The sequence below is a fragment of the Schistocerca serialis genome, chromosome 9 (assembly GCF_023864345.2).
Source record: "Schistocerca serialis cubense isolate TAMUIC-IGC-003099 chromosome 9, iqSchSeri2.2, whole genome shotgun sequence".
Lineage (NCBI taxonomy): Eukaryota > Metazoa > Arthropoda > Insecta > Orthoptera > Acrididae > Schistocerca > Schistocerca serialis.
In genome coordinates, this window is record NC_064646.1 from 46751250 (window position 1) to 46768381 (window position 17132).

At 45.3% G+C, this 17132-nt stretch overlaps 1 protein-coding gene across 1 annotated transcript in view; it reads left to right on the top strand.

Moving 5' to 3' along the window:
• LOC126418830 (T-box transcription factor TBX1) overlaps positions 1–17132 on the top strand; it is a 246917-nt gene that overhangs the window by 92093 nt on the left and 137692 nt on the right. The window contains exon 5 of the mRNA XM_050085809.1: positions 4173–4331. Coding sequence (XP_049941766.1) covers positions 4173–4331 — 159 coding nt within the window. The remainder of the gene's footprint in view (positions 1–4172; positions 4332–17132) is intronic.

Consider the following 17132-nt stretch of genomic DNA (forward strand, 5'->3'; position numbering starts at 1 on the left):
CGGGCATTCGCCATACCCACACCCTGCCATCGGATCGCCACATTGTGTACCGTGATTCGTCACTCCACACAACGTTTTTCCACTGTTCAATCGTCCAACGTTTACTCTCCTTACATCAAGCGAGGCGTTGTTTGGCATTTACCGGCATGATGTGTGGCTTATGAGCAGCCGCTCGACCATGAAATCCAAGTTTTCTCACCTCCCGCCTAACTGTCATAGTACTTGCAGTGGATCCTGATGCAGTTTGGAATTCCTGTGTGATGGTCTGCATAGAAGTCTGCCTATTACACATTACGACCCTCTTCAACTGTGGTCTCTGTCATTCAACAGACGAGGTCGGCCTGTACGCTTTTGTGCTGTACGTGTCCCTTCACGTTTCCACTTCACTATCACATCGGAAACAATGGACTTAGGGATGTTGGGGAGTGTGGAAATCTCGCGTACAGACGTATGACACAAGTGACACCCAATCACCTGACCAGATTCGAGGTCCGCGAATTCCGCGGAGCGCCCCATTCTGCTCTCTCAAGATGTCTGATGACTACTGAAGTCGCTGATATGGAGTAGCAGCGCAATGCACCTAATATGAAAAACGTATTTTTTTGGTGGTGTCCTGATACTTTTGATCACATAGTGTACCTTTCCTCCTGACTCACTGCGTGTATCCTTCCGGGCCTGGTAGTAACACTAAATAAGGACAACACCTATGCAGTCTGAAGGCCGTTCTACCGGGCATAGAGATTTGCAACTCCAGTAATCACATACCCTCGCACGGTGAGCTGCGGTTCTGTTGTCAGACATTTTATTTTATCGTCAGTTTGATGCCTTTCTCCAACAGACCCACTTCCGCTGCGTCAAGCCTTGCTGTCATTTCCCTTTTCAGTGTCTACAGCTCTGCCGCATGTGATACAGTGCTCTCCGGAAAACTCGTTTCCAGTTACTTTCCTGCACCTTCGGAGATATTGCCATTCCGTAATACTGAGTGGACAGGGTTAGTTATGACCTTTAGATCCCTTACATTGTCCTGTAAGTCTTGGACATCCTGACATCCGCTTTCAGAGTGACAACCAACTACAGCTACTAACAGCATCAACATGTATGGAAAGAATGCATGATGAACACAGTGCTGTCTTGTAAATTCTTTAATCACAACCGGTTTCGGTCGTGGACTATCTTTTCAGTGGAAAGACATCTTTTGCAAAGGCAACATCATATGACATTCATGCTTTTAACCATGAAAAAAAGAACATTGATGACTCGAAAAACGTAAGAAAAGTAAGTATTCAGCATTACAGGACTGGCTCAGATAGCAAGAAGTCTATTTGTTGTTGTTGTTGTTGTTGTCTGAACCAGTGCTGCAATACTGAGTACTTACTTTTCTTACGTTTTTCGAGTCATCAGTGTTCTGTATTACATGGTTAAAAGCGTGAATATTATGTGATGTTGACTTTGCAAAATATATTTTCCCACTATGAAGACAGTCCATGACCGAAGCCGGTTGTGAATAAATAATTTACAAGAGAGCACTGTGTTCATCTCACATTTTTCCAAGCACCTAAATGCGGTTGTATTTTTAAATAAGTTCCATCTCAGTTTTTAAATTACACCTTGTTGTAGCTATGACCATAAACTTTTCTGTTCCCATCATCGACTTCAGAAATGCTGTCTAGGTGCGACAGCCGGTTGTGGTACATTTGTTATCACAATTTTTACTGAGCGTACCTGTATTCTGCCCAGTGAAGCAAGGATATTGTCCAGCTAAGATACGATAGTTTGTTACTAAACTACAGTTATGTCTTATGGTAAAATGTTACTATTTTAGTTTATCGTAACTAAGAATTGCAATACAAGTTAATACAAGTATATAATCGCAGAGACTATTTGTTGTATGTTACGACATTGTAATAATTTTCTAATCAATTTCTATGAAATATCATCGCATGAAATTACTATTATTATTCATTCAAGTTTCTGTCACAAGTGTATAAAATTTCTTGGTGATTAGTAGTTTCAAACGTTAACGTTGACTCTGGAACAGCTGCCTGCATGTTAAGTGTGCCTTAGAGCGAAATTCCGCTGATGTACTTGCATGGCATCTTCATAATGCACATCGATATAACAAATGTGAAATGACCGTATTTGTTATGTAGATGCCATGCAAGTATACCCGTGGAATTATGCTCCAACATATGATGTGCAGGCAGTGGTTTGAGAATTGACGCTAGAGTTCGGAACTACTCACCATCAAGAAACTGTACGCAGCTTGACAGAAACGTGACTCGTTACGGCGCGGAAGCGCTGACCAGGGGCCATTTGTGCAGCCAATGGAACATCTGACTTGCTGTAGCTCTGTTACAGTCTATTAACCTAGATTTGAATGATGAACCAGAGCTGGTGCCTAGCCAAATTGTACGAATCGATTAATTACGTATGCAAAATGGGGCTGAAATTAATGCTCAACTAACTGCACTAATTATAGTGCACCGCTCGGATTTTATGTGCAAAAACATTCAAACAATTTGTGTTTCCTGGGGGTAGTTCGAAGAGCTCCACTTCTATGCTTTTATCGTATAGGAATCGATTCAAATGTTGCAGTAAGGTGGGTAATAGGATAAGTCAAAACGAATTGTTCTTATCCAATAATCTTTATCCGTTTTCGAAGTAAATGTATCACTTAAAATTTGATCTTACGTGAATTTAATGCGTGGAAACGGTTTAAAGTGATTCAAATAAATCAGAATGCATTCTTACGATAAAATTGAAAACTTGCCTTCAAAAATATACCTTCATTAGGATTTTACTTGCAAAAAACACGTCTTTGTGAGTTTTCCTACGCAGACCAGTTATATATTTGAAACTTGTGTGTTCTGTTCAAATTTTGTAAGAACGTAGACATATGCCTGTAATTAACAGTCGTTCTGTTGTTTTGTGAAAGCTTTATCCATTGCCTCGATAGAAGCAACATGGTGCGACAGACAATAAAAGTAACCTATACCGGATTAGTCGTCGACCGACTCAACAAAAATCTACGTCTGTAGCTAAGCTATGGCGGTCTAATGTCAGAATAATGAGAGAGTAAAAATTTCGAACTAGAAGGTGCTTCTGTCACAGCACAGAAAAAGGTGAATATGTTCTGGGCGGAGTTAGGGATTTAAAAGAAGGGAACTAGCTTTTCGGGTTATCTGGCAGCTTCAGTAACTTTTGAATCAAAACATCTCGACATGTTCGCGTTTTTTTAGGAGGTAACGCTACTTCTCCAGCGCAGTGAGCTCACTTAGCTGCGAGGTGTTGGCACAACTGCATCTTACAATTTATAGGCTAAATTCCTGATGCCGTGCCCAAAATTCAGAAGATTCACCAGCCACAGTTAACCATGTATAATATCATGTGACTGAAGAGCATACATGCAATAGATAAGGCTTTTTCGTGGGGCGGGGGAGGGTAAAACTTTTGGGGATGAATTTATTCTTGGGAGGGGGGGGGGATGACATGTCTATCATCTTACTTTACTCGACACGATGCATTATATTAAATGACACGGATACCTGTACCAATAAGTAAAAAAGCGCGAATATGTCAAATATCTTTGAAGCTGCCAGATAAAGTGGTCGAGTTCTCGCTTCCCGGGCACGGGGTCCCGGGTTCGGTTCCCGGTGGGGTCAGGGAATTTCACCTGCCTCGAGATGGCTGGATGTTTATTTTGTCCTCATCATTTCATCATCATTCATTAAACTGGCAAGATTGGGCTGAGCAAAGGTTGGGACTTTGCGAGGGCGCTGACATCCGCGCAGTTGAGCGCCCCACAAACCAAACATCATCATCATCATCATCATCATCATCATCATCTCTTCTTTCACACCTCTCGTTTTTCCCAGCACATAATGGCCTTTTTGTGCTACGATGGGAGTATTTTTCATTCTGGCAAATAATAACAAATTTAAGTTGCTAGTCCTTTTATCAATACAATATTGGAACTACATGAAATTATTATGTTTATGAGATCATGCTTCCCACACGCGAGGGGTATGACAAGACACGCAGAACGTTTCATGAATGTGTACTGTGTTTTTGCAACATTTACTTCGTACTCCACGTTTAGTCCCTGGCGGCGCCCAGCTTCTCGTGGACATTCCGCAGCACCGCTAATGTGTATGTGTGTCTGTGTGGTGCAGATAATCCTGAACTCGATGCACCGCTACCAGCCGCGCTTCCACGTGCTGTACCTGCCGGCCAAGGGCGAGCCGCCCAGCCACGGCCGCACAGAGGACTTCAAGACCTTCATCTTCCCGGAGACCAGCTTCACCGCCGTCACCGCCTACCAGAACCACCGGGTACGTCTGCGACAGTGATTTGTCAAGTCTGGTAAAAAAAAAAAAGGTTTGTTTCGTCAGCAACTCACCTTACCTGGCGATGTAAACACCTCTGAGGGATATACACTTCGTCCAGAGATCACCAGCTTTTTCACCCCATCGGAAAAACTCTGCAAAATACTCGGTGACTGTCATTTCCTCATTTGATGAAAATTTCTTCCCAGTAAACCAAAGTTTCAAGTTAGGCAACAGAAATAAATCATTTGGGGCTGTGTCTGGTGAATAGGGTGGACGAGGAACCAGTTCAAAGCCCAGGTCACACACTTTCGCCACTGCTATCGCTGATGAGCGACGTGTTGCATTATCATGGTGAAGAGCACTTTTTTGCGTGCCAACCTTCTTCGTTTTCGGCCATTCCAAATTTCAAACGATCCAACTACGAAGCATAATAGATTCCAGTCAGGGTTATACCTTTTTCCAAATAATCTATAAAGACTGTTCCTTGAGAACACTAAAAAACAATGGCCATCTCCTGACAAGGTGCAAATTCGCCCTTTTTCATCTTCATTGCACTTTCACCAGCCTTTGTCCATTGTTTTGACTGCCATTTTGACTCTGGTATGTAATGATGGACCGAGGTTTCATCAACAGCCATAAATACACTCCTGGAAATTGAAATAAGAACACCGTGAATTCATTGTCCCAGGAAGGGGAAACTTTATTGACACATTCCTGGGGTCAGATACATCACATGATCACACTGACAGAACCACAGGCACATAGACACAGGCAACAGAGCATGCACAATGTCGGCACTAGTACAGTGTATATCCACCTTTCGCAGCAATGCAGGCTGCTATTCTCCCATGGAGACGATCCTAGAGATGCTGGATGTAGTCCTGTGGAACGGCTTGCCATGCCATTTCCACCTGGCGCCTCAGTTGGACCAGCGTTCGTGCTGGACGTGCAGACCGCCTGAGACGACGCTTCATCCAGTCCCAAACATGCTCAATGGGGGACAGATCCGGAGATCTTGCTGGCCAGGGTAGTTGACTTACACCTTCTAGAACACGTTGGGTGGCACGGGATACATGCGGACGTGCATTGTCCTGTTGGAACAGCAAGTTCTCTTGCCGGTCTAGGAATGGTAGAACGATGGGTTCGATGACGGCTTGGATGTACCGTGCACTATTCAGTGTCCCCTCGACGATCACCAGTGGTGTACGGCCAGTGTAGGAGATCGCTCCCCACACCATGATGCCGGGTGTTGGCCCTGTGTGCCTCGGTCGTATGCAGTCCTGATTGTGGCGCTCACCTCCACGGCGCCAAACACGCATACGACCATCATTGGCACGAAGGCAGAAGCGACTCTCATCGCTGAAGACGACACGTCTCCATTCGTCCCTCCATTCACGCCTGTCGCGACACCACTGGAGGCGGGCTGCACGATGTTGGGGCGTGAGCGGAAGACGGCCTAACGGTGTGCGGGACAGTAGCCCAGCTTCATGGAGACGGTTGCGAATGGTCCTCGCCGATACCCCAGGAGCAACAGTGTCCCTAATTTGCTGGGAAGTGGCGGTGCGGTCCCCTACGGCACTGCGTAGGATCCTACGGTCTTGGCGTGCATCCGTGCGTCGCTGCGGTCCGGTCCCAGGTCGACGGGCACGTGCACCTTCCGCCGACCACTGGCGACAACATCGATGTACTGTGGAGACCTCACGCCTCACGTGTTGAGCAATTCGGCGGTACGTCCACCCGGCCTCCCGCATGCCCACTATACGCCCTCGCTCAAAGTCCGTCAACTGCACATACGGTTCACGTCCACGCTGTCGCGGCATGCTACCAGTGTTAAAGACTGCGATGGAGCTCCGTATGCCACGGCAAACTGGCTGACACTGACGGCGGCGGTGCACAAATGCTGCGCAGCTAACGCCATTCGACGGCCAACACCGCGGTTCCTGGTGTGTCCGCTGTGCCGTGCGTGTGATCATTGCTTGTACAGCCCTCTCGCAGTGTCCGGAGCAAGTATGGTAGGTCTGACACACCGGTGTCAATGTGTTCTTTTTTCCATTTCCAGGAGTGTAGTTGCAAAAAGTCTTGCGAGTTGCGACTAAATTGCGAGGAATTGTGTAGAAATGCTGCGCCGGATGCGCTATCAGTCGAGAGTGAGCAATAGCGACCTCCACCTCTCGCACTGCTTCTTCCTAGCCATTCCTCCGTTCAGGATATTGTTCACTCGTTCAGTTGAGATACCTACATTCTCAGGAATCTCACGAATTTTTATTAAGCGGTCTTGCGTTACCTTGTCGTAGATTTTGTCAATGGTGTCCTTTATGGTTACCTCAATTGGACAGCCGCAGCGCCCTTCCTTTTCGGTGCTTATCCGTCCATGACTAAATTCATTAATTCAGAATGAAATTGTCTTCAATGGCCGGCCAGAGTGGCAGAGCGGTTCTAGGCGCTTCAGTCTGGAACCGCGCGACCGCTACGGTCGCATGTTCGAATCCTACCTCAGGCATGGATGTGTGTGATGTTCAAAAAAAATTGAAATATGTGTGAAATCTTATGGGACTTAACTGCTAAGGTCATCAGTTCCTAAGCTTACACACTACTTAACCTAAATTATCCTAAGGACAACCACACACACCCTTGCCCGAGGCAGGATTCGAACCTTCGCCGGGACCAGCCGCACATCTGTGTGATGTCCTTAGGTTAGTTAGATTTAAGTAGTTCTAAGTTCTAAGGGACTGATGACCTCATCTGTTAAGTCCCATAGTACTCAGAGCCATTTGTCTTCAATGATGGTGCAGAGTCCGTGTGAACTTCATCAAATTCTACTATTATTTGTCCGGCAGTCCAACGATTCAAATGACAATGCTTAATAACAGCACGAAACTCTGTTTCTCCAATTCCAATCGTAATCGACACAAACGGCTGTCAACATTGAACTGTAAGCTGTTTATTGTTCAAATGCTTTATATGATCCTTGAGATAATCGGGATTATCACTCATGAAGGAACAACAAAAATGTTCCTTTCTTCCATGCCAGTTTACCAGAATGATCAAACCACAGTAACACTGCGTCAACATCGTACTAAACTGAAAGGTAAAGCAGTCGGCAACCAAGAGGTTGCACTGAACAACACGGTTGTCTAGCTCAGTTGGAGATGGTATGACCTTACCTTCCACCGGGTCTGAACTTACCCATCCATTTATAGGAGGACATAGACCAAGGATAACGGTGCAACTTAGCACTTTTCTCTTTCGTGGTAGTATCCAAACGTTTCCGAAATTTGAAATTTGCGCGAAAGTGTTGAGAGTACTCTAGTACACTGCTAGCTGTCTCTCCATACATCTTTATTGTGCCGGTCTGATAGTGGCTGCCAGCCGACTGGTCGGTTAGTTGTTGCTGTGCATATTTCCACTGTCGGGTTTCCGTGAGTTGACAGTTACTCGATAGCTGACATGATGATGGAGCCGTGTTTCCGTATAAATTTTCATTTCGTATTTGGAAAAAAACGATGCAAAAACTCACCAAGTGCTGAAGGAAGCTATTGGAGACTTACGAAAGCTATAAGTATTGAAAAAGAAAGGGTTAAAGTCGACTGGGGAAGACGACCGTACCGGTCGGCTTTCAACTGGGTTCACACCAGAACATGTTCAGAAAGTGGTGGATCTGATTCCGCAAGATCGTAGACGGGCCATCCAGTCCATCTGCAACACGTTCGGAACAAGTTATGGTTCATGCGCGCGTATTCCATCAGAAAATATGAATGTGCGAATGATTGCGGCGAAGTTTGTATCACAGTTGCTTCAAGACAATCAGACGCAACATCGCGAGGAAGTCTCCAGGGAACTTAAACAACTGCTTGAAGACGATCGAAACTTCCTAACAGAGGTATTCACTGGTGATCTTTGCAACATAGCAGTCCTTCCTCAACTCGGCCTAAAATGTCATACAAAAGACCCGTCGAGAGTAACGTTATATGTTACTCTTTTCAGGACTTTGACCGAGCTCAAGGACTCTTCCGTTACGACGGTCACGAGTGATCGCCTCTGATAAAAAGTTTGGATTATGTTGAAGCAGGTGTTTAAGTCAGCCGTCCTAAAAGTAGGGGAGGGGGGGGGGCGCCGGCGTCCTGAGTGTGGGAGAGGGGAGGAGAGAGTAGCAGAGGGGGACGCCGGCTTTCAGTGAAATATATATATTTCATATTATGTAAGAAGACGACTTCCGGTGCACAAATAAAGCTAGCGTCAGATTCTCATTTCCACGAACCAAGCTATTAAGATGGCTCACCGTTAATTTGCTGTCTTATTTCACAAGAACTGCCCAGCAGATTTTGTCAGCAGGAATGGTGAGAAAAGTCGCGAGTCATATTTCATCGCACAGTCCCAGTCACCGATCATCTTCTGGGTTACCTACTTACCAGACGTTTAACAACCACCGATGACAGTAAGCCGCTAGACAATGTGTCCGTTATTTCTTTGCAACACTGACTACAACAATAGATTGTTCTCGGTCGTTGTGACTGTCCATTCGATTTCTGCTAGACTTCAGGAGTCTTGTGTGTGTTCAGTGGAAATAGTTAACCGGATTTAAAACAAAGTGATACAAATTTCGCACCTTGCCATGGGTAAGTCGCAGTGGTAAAAAGAGATCCCATGGAAGTGCTTCAGCGAATGCTTCTTGTCCTTCGAAAGTATACAGTTGTAATATGGAAACGTATTCGAATTTAACCGAAGTACATTCTTGTTTCTCATCTTCCTCTGTTCCTATCGGCAACGTTAGTTCTAAACGTAAAACCAAAGCTCGTGAATGTGAAGCATTCTTTTGAATAATGAGGAGCGATAACAACGTGTTACTTGTTTGGAGATTTTAACTAACGATAGCAAACAAAACGTCCAGGCCATATAGATAAACACATCGCATTTTTGAAGCAGTGTGAACAACAAATAAAAGGAAATGTTAGATTTATCGAAAAACAGGAATCAGTTCTTAACAAAGACCTAAGAGCATCCCTGCAAAATTAAATCACCACACATTACTGGTGAGACATTACGTGCCATCGCATCCGTCAAAGTGTGCGAAATTATGCAAGGAGAAATGTTTGGAGAGACACTGAAGTCGATACCACTCTCGCTTGATACCGTTGCTCGTCGTATTGATGCAATGCTGACATGAAAAAAAAAATGTGTGTGAAATCTTATGGGACTTAACTGCTAAGGTCATCAGTCCCTAAGCTTACACACTACTTAACCTAAATTATCCTAAGGACAAACACCCACACCCATGCCCGAGGGAGGACTCGAACCTCCGCCGGGACCGGCCGCACGCTGATATGTAAAATCAATAATATCACGTTTTAATGAGCCCAAATTTCGCTCTGCAACCTGATGGCAATGCTGATATTGGAAATATTTCCAGCATCTTGTTTTTGTACGTTGCTATTATGAAAATAAAATGCACGAGGACTTCGTAATTTGTAAAGCTCTGGAAGGGAGAGCTACAGGCGGAGACGTTTTCTTTATTCTGAATTCCTTTCTTGTTGACAACAATCTGTCACGGACAAATTGTGTTGGTGCATGTACCGATGTGGTAGCAGCATTTAATGAAATTAAGAGTGGTTGCAGCCAGTTTCATATCTCCTGTTAATTTTGTTGTCTCCATTGGTGAAACATACTTTGTAATGCAACGTTTATGAACCACTTACAAAATATTAAGTACGGCAAACAGAATAAAGTTGAAGAGACATCCAGTGCCTATATCACTACGCCGCTAATTGCACAAAGAATGAGTGGAGACACTATGATACATATGGCAGAAGTAAGTTGTATCTTGGTCCGAAAATACCGTGTAAGTCATCGCCATTCCTCACTTGTATTTTTTACAGTATTATTCCGTTTACCAAAACATGTCCAAAGCTCTGGGAGGGAACTTAAATCGATTACGTGGCTATCGCCTGTCTGGATACCGTTACTGAAGCAGATGTAGGGCGGGATGCATAAAACGTCGTTGTAGGGGCAGCTCAATCGCCATGTACATGTTTTGAAAAAAAATTTCATGAACAGTTTGTCCCTCCCGGTCAGACGATCAATACGGAGTCGTATCACGATGTTCTAAGACGTTTGAGGGAGGATATGAAGATAAAATTTTCGCAGAACTGGTGTACCAACGACTGGGTGCTCTCACATGACAATGCACTGTCGCTTACAGCCCACAATAGTCAGGAATTTTTGACTAAAAACAATATTGCAGTTTCCAGAATGAATTTTCCACTCTGAAGCGGAGTGTGCGCTGATTTGAAACTCCTTTAAAAAAAAAAAAAACACTCCGTCTGCAGGCCATGAGTGGCCTACCGGGACCATCCGACCGCCGTGTCATCCTCAAAGAGGATGCAGATAGGAAGGGTGTGTAACTGTGACTGTCTCATGTCACCGCAATATACTTTCTTCCAGGAGTACCAGTCCCGCAAGTTTCGCAGAAGAACTTCTGTGAAGTTTGGGAGGGAAGAGATGAGGTATTGTAAGAAGCACAGCTGTAAGGAGAGGTTGTGGATCGTGCGTGGGTAGCTCTGCTAATGGAGCACTTGCCCATGAATAATGAAGGCCCCGAGTTCGAGTCTCGGTTTGGCCTACAGTTTTAATCTGACAGGGAGTTTAATATTACACTTGTCCTTCACCTGCTGCAACTGATACACCTAGCACTGTGTGGCTTCTCTTCCCCAAGATGAAGATTCAGTTAAATGGGCGAAGATTTCACACAGTTGGAGGAGATTCAAGCGTAATCGTAGAACAAGCTGGACACCCTTACAGAGAAAAAGTTCAAGGTAAATTCAGAAAGTAGCAGAAATCTTGGTATTCACTGCATATGGTGTCCATAATTAAGCCCGGTGTAAAAATTTGAACAGCATATTGCTAATGCAGTGGGAAACGTCATGGAAAAAATTAACAAAAATTTGCCTAATTAAAAAATATTCAGATGTGTGTGAGATCTTATGGGACTCAACTGCTAAGGTCATCAGTCCCTAAGCTTACACACTACTTAACCTAAATTATCCTAAAGGCAAACACACACCCATACCCGAGGGAGGACTCGAACCTCCGTCGGGATTTGCCTAATAGATGGCACTGTAAGCGTAAGGACATAAGCACATCGAGTCAGGTGGCGCAGTGGTTAGCACGCAGGACTCGCATTCGGGAGGACGACGGTCAAAACCCTCGTCCGGCCGTCCTCATTTAAGTTTTCCGTGATTTCCTTAAATCATTCCGGGCAAGAACCGGGATTGTTCCTTCGAAAGGGCACTACCTACTTCCTTCCCCATCCTTCCATTATCCGATGGGACCGATGGCCTTGCTGTTTGGTCCCCACCCAAAAAACAACCAACCAACCAACACACGTACCAACAGGTGCGCGGTGCACAGCTGATCCTCAGTTTGCGTTCGAGACCTCCAATATGACTGGTTCCATGAAGGATTGCACGATGCTGGTAAAGTTCATTTACAAGAATGGTGACTGTGCGCCTGTAGCTCTGGAGAAGTTCCGGGTACTCAAGGATATGGAAAATAAAAGACATTAGTCCGATGTCTACTAGGAGTCTGGAGAAAATGATTACAGAATTCAGAAAGACAGGTTCCTTTGAAGTGCAATGTGGCAGAGGGAGGAAAGCAGTTGATACGACGTATGTCGAAGATGTGGCCACAATATTGTAGGAGGGGTCGAGCGGTGGTGCACAAATATGCAGTACACTGGGAATTGCTCGGATCTTGGACATAACCGCGAGTAAAAGTGCATAAAATGCTACTAAATATCATGCATTGCTATCCGTACAAAATCACCCATGTGCAGCAGAGCCTTCCTGCTGATCTGCCAGCAAGGCACACGTTCGCTCTGGGATATCTTGTTCTCATGGAAGTGGACAATGAATGGGATGGAACATTCTGTGGACAGACGAAGCCCATTTCCAACTCCAAGGACAACACAGTATGTAGAATTGCAGAATTGGCCAAGGGTAAATCCGCACGCAGATCGGCTGCAACCTCTTCATTCCTCAGAGTTGACTGTTTGGTGCGGGTTGGCGATATCGTTCGTCGTAGGGCCGTATATTTTCGAGCAGATGTGTGCTACAGGTCCTGTTAATTGCACCTACACTGGTAAATGGTATGAGAGTCTTTGGAGCATCAACTTCATTCCGAACCGTCAACAGCGTGGATGTGTGGGTAGGATCTTTGTTACGCAACATGGCGCTCCTCTGCACACTGCATAGCCAGTAAAGCGGCTGCTGAGGACACATTTCGGAAATCCTAGAATTTTTTTTTAGTCTTCTGACTGGTTTGATGCGGCCCGCCACGAAATCCTGTCCTCTGCCAACCTCTTCATCTCAGAGTAGCAATTGCAACCTACGTCCTCAATTATTTGCTGGATGTATTCCAATGTCTGTCTTCCTCTGCAGCTCCGTCTGTGCCATGGAAGATATTCCCTGATGTCTTAACAGATGTCCTATCATCCTGTCCCTTCTCCTTGTAAGTGTTTTCCGCATTTGACTAGGTAGCAGAATTTCCTAACTTCATCTGCTTCATGACCATCAATCCTGATGTTATGTTTCTCGCTGTTCGCATTTCTGATACTTCTCGTTACTTTCGTCTTTCTTCGATTTACTCTCAGTCCATGTTCTGTACTCATTAGACTGTCCATTCCATTCACCAGATCATGTAGTTCTTCATTTTCACTCAGGATAGCAATGACATCAGCGAATCGTATCTTTGATATCCTTTCACCTTGAATTTTAATTTCTCTCCTGAACTCTTCTTTTATTTGCATCATTGCTTCTTCGATGCACAGATTGAATAGTAGGGCGAAAGACTACATCCCTGTCTTACACCATTTTTAAACCGAATACTTCGTTCTTGGTCGTCCACTCTTGGTTGTTGTACGTGTTGTATATTACGCGTCCTTCCTTATACACTCCTGGAAATTGAAATAAGAACACCGTGAATTCATTGTCCCAGGAAGGGGAAACTTTATTGACACATTCCTGGGGTCAGATACATCACATGATCACACTGACAGAACCACAGCCACATAGACACAGGCAACAGAGCATGCACAATGTCGGCACTAGTACAGTGTATATCCACCTTTCGCAGCAATGCAGGCTGCTATTCTCCCATGGAGACGATCGTAGAGATGCTGGATGTAGTCCTGTGGAACGGCTTGCCATGCCATTTCCACCTGGCGCCTCAGTTGGACCAGCGTTCGTGCTGAACGTGCAGACCGCGTGAGACGACGCTTCATCCAGTCCCAAACATGCTCAATGGGGGACACATCCGGAGATCGTGCTGGCCAGGGTAGTTGACTTACACCTTCTAGAGCACGTTGGGTGGCACGGGATACATGCGGACGTGCATTGTCCTGTTGGAACAGCAAGTTCCCTTGCCGGTCTAGGAATGGTAGAACGATGGGTTCGATGACGGTTTGGATGTACCGTGCACTATTCAGTGTCCCCTCGACGATCACCAGTGGTGTACGGCCAGTGTAGGAGATCGCTCCCCACACCATGATGCCGGGTGTTGGCCCTGTGTGCCTCGGTCGTATGCAGTCCTGATTGTGGCGCTCACCTGCACGGCGCCAAACACGCATACGACCATCATTGGCACCAAGGCAGAAGCGACTGTCATCGCTGAAGACGACACGTCTCCATTCGTCCCTCCATTCACGCCTGTCGCGACACCACTGGAGGCGGGCTGCACGATGTTGGGGCGTGAGCGGAAGACGGCCTAACGGTGTGCGGGACAGTAGCCCAGCTTCATGGAGACGGTTGCGAATGGTCCTCGCCGATACCCCAGGAGCAACAGTGTCCCTAATTTGCTGGGAAGTGGCGGTGCGGTCCCCTACGGCACTGCGTAGGATCCTACGGTCTTGGCGTGCATCCGTGCGTCGCTGCGGTCCGGTCCCAGGTCGACGGGCACGTGCACCTTCCGCCGACCACTGGCGACAACATCGATGTACTGTGGAGACCTCACGCCCCACGTGTTGAGCAATTCGGCGGTACGTCCACCCGGCCTCCCGCATGCCCACTATACGCCCTCGCTCAAAGTCCGTCAACTGCACATACGGTTCACGTCCACGCTGTCGCGGCATGCTACCAGTGTTAAAGACTGCGATGGAGCTCCGTATGCCACGGCAAACTGGCTGACACTGACGGCGGCGGTGCACAAATGCTGCGCAGCTAGCGCCATTCGACGGCCAACACCGCGGTTCCTGGTGTGTCCGCTGTGCCGTGCGTGTGATCATTGCTTGTACAGCCCTCTCGCAGTGTCCGGAGCAAGTATGGTAGGTCTGACACACCGGTGTCAATGTGTTCTTTTTTCCATTTCCAGGAGTGTAGCTTAGCCTTACTTTTCTCAGAATCATATTGTATATTACGCGTCCCTCCCTCTAGCTTAACCTTATTTTTCTCAGAATTTCTAATATCGTGCACCATTTTACACTGTCGAACGCTTTTTCCAGGTCGCCAAATTGTATGAAAGTGTCCTGATTTTGCTTTAGTCTTGCTTCTATTACCAGCCGCAACGTCAGAATTGCCTCTCTGGTGTCTTTACTTTTCCTAAAGCCAAACTGATCGTCTTCTAACACATCCTCAATTTTCTTTTCCATTCTTCTGTGTATTATTCTTTTCTGCAACTTGAGCAACTTGGATGCATGAGCTGTTAAGCCGATTATGCACAAATTCTCGCATTTTTCGGCTCTTGCAATCGTCGTTATTGTGTACAAGATATTTTTCCGAAAGTGAGATGTATGTCACCGGACTCATATATTCTACGCATCAACTTGAATAACCGTTTTATTGCTACTTCCCCCAATGATTATAGAAATTCTGATGTAATGTTATCTATCCCTTCTGCCTTATGTGATCTTAAGTCCTCCAACCTCTCTTACATCCTATTTCTAATATTGGATCCCCTATCTCTTCTAAATCGACTCCTGTTTCTTCTTTTATCACATCAGACAAATCTTCACCCTCATAGAGGCTTTCAATGTATTCTTTCTACCTATCCGCTCGCTCCTCTGCATTTAACAGTGGAATTCCTGTTGCACTCTTAATGTTATCACTCTTGCTTTCAATTTCACCAAATGTTCTTTTGAATATCCTAGATGCGGTGGCTGTCCTTCCACAATCATTTCTTTTTCGATTTCCTCACATTTTCCATGCAGCCATTTCGTCTTAGCTTCCCTACAATTCCTATTTGCTTCATTCCTCAGCGAATTGTATTTTTGTATTCCTGAATTCCTGTATTCCTGAATTTTTGTAGTTCCTTCTTTCATCGATCAACTGTTAGCCATGGTTCCTTCGCAGTTACCTGCATTGTACCTATGTTTTCTTCCCAACTTCTGTAACTGCCGTTTTCAGAGATTTCTATTCCTCTTCAAATGTCCTGCTTACTGAGCTATCTCTTCCTGCCGTATCTAGAGCCTTAGAGAACTTCAGGCATATCTCGTGATTCCTCAGTGCTTCCGTATCCCACTTCTTTGGGTATTGATTCTTCCTGACTAATCTCCTAGAATTATAAGGCGTCATTTCCCTACAGCCTGGCCGTCCCGATCATCTGATCTTAATCCGTGTGACTTCTGGCTGTCGGGTTATCTGCAGGAAGTTCCGCTCAGTGGCCCAATTACGAACGTAGCTGAACTGAAGGCACACATCGCGCAACGAGTTTTGAACATAACCCACGTGACACTCCGATCTGTTGTGGAACATGCTGTTCCTCGATATCAACTTGTGGCAAGAAACGGCAGACATCATGCTGAAGATGTCTTGCGCCAATCTCCTGACGATTGGAAACCGATGTAATTTTGTTTTTACACAATTTTTGGCCCCATGACAATTAAAAACCGATGCCGTTTTGCTATTTATCCGGATTTTTGGCGTCAGGATAGTTAAAAACCGATTTTTTTCCATCCTATATTGTAAGATCTTGGCGTGTTAGGTGGGGTTACCTAACTAACAGTGCCACAACTGTTGACTGCCAAACCTTTGCTGCACAGTACGCGTAGTGTAATGTGCAACTCAAACGAGAGCCGTCGTATTGCTATTCATCCGTCATTTGTAGGCGACCCCACTTACGTTAAGACGCTCACAGCGCCATCTATTGCTAAAATCTTCTTTAAATTTTGTTTTGATCCATGACGTTTACCACTGCGGCGTCAATAACGTGCTGTTCAAGTTTGAGGTCATTCTGAGCAGTGGTTCTCTTTCTACAGTGTTTTGAACCAGGAACTTTAGTTTTGGACACCCTGTAGCTTTAGGATATTACCTGTCTGTAAATTATTTTTAGAAGTGAAATAAGTGGTAAGTAACAGAAAAAGTCTTAGTGCGACAAACGATTGAATCTTTAATGTTCCGAATTGTGGTCTGAGACACACTTTGCCAATATTTTATTCCAGTTATTTTTACAATAGATCTGTACTCTACATAACAATAGACATTGCTCTTTAAATTTTTCAGAAAGTTTTAAATTTTTTGCTGCCACTTTTATCCATTTATCTTCGAGCTTCCTTGAAGCAAAAAGAAAGTTTTAATGTATTGTTGGATGAGAGACCTCGAAGGGAGAATTCCGCCCCGCTGAATGTCTCTTTTCCTCTCCTTCTATAAGAGCTATGTTTTAGAAGTCTCTGCCGGGTGTAGGTAGCTGCAGTCGGTGTGTGTTTAAGTCGGTATCAAGCTTGTGATGAATTATGTTGATAGACAGGAAAAGCTGGAAACCAGTGTCAGCACATAGTGTATACATCTTGAATGGCAGCAATGGGATCAGCGAGCTTAACGT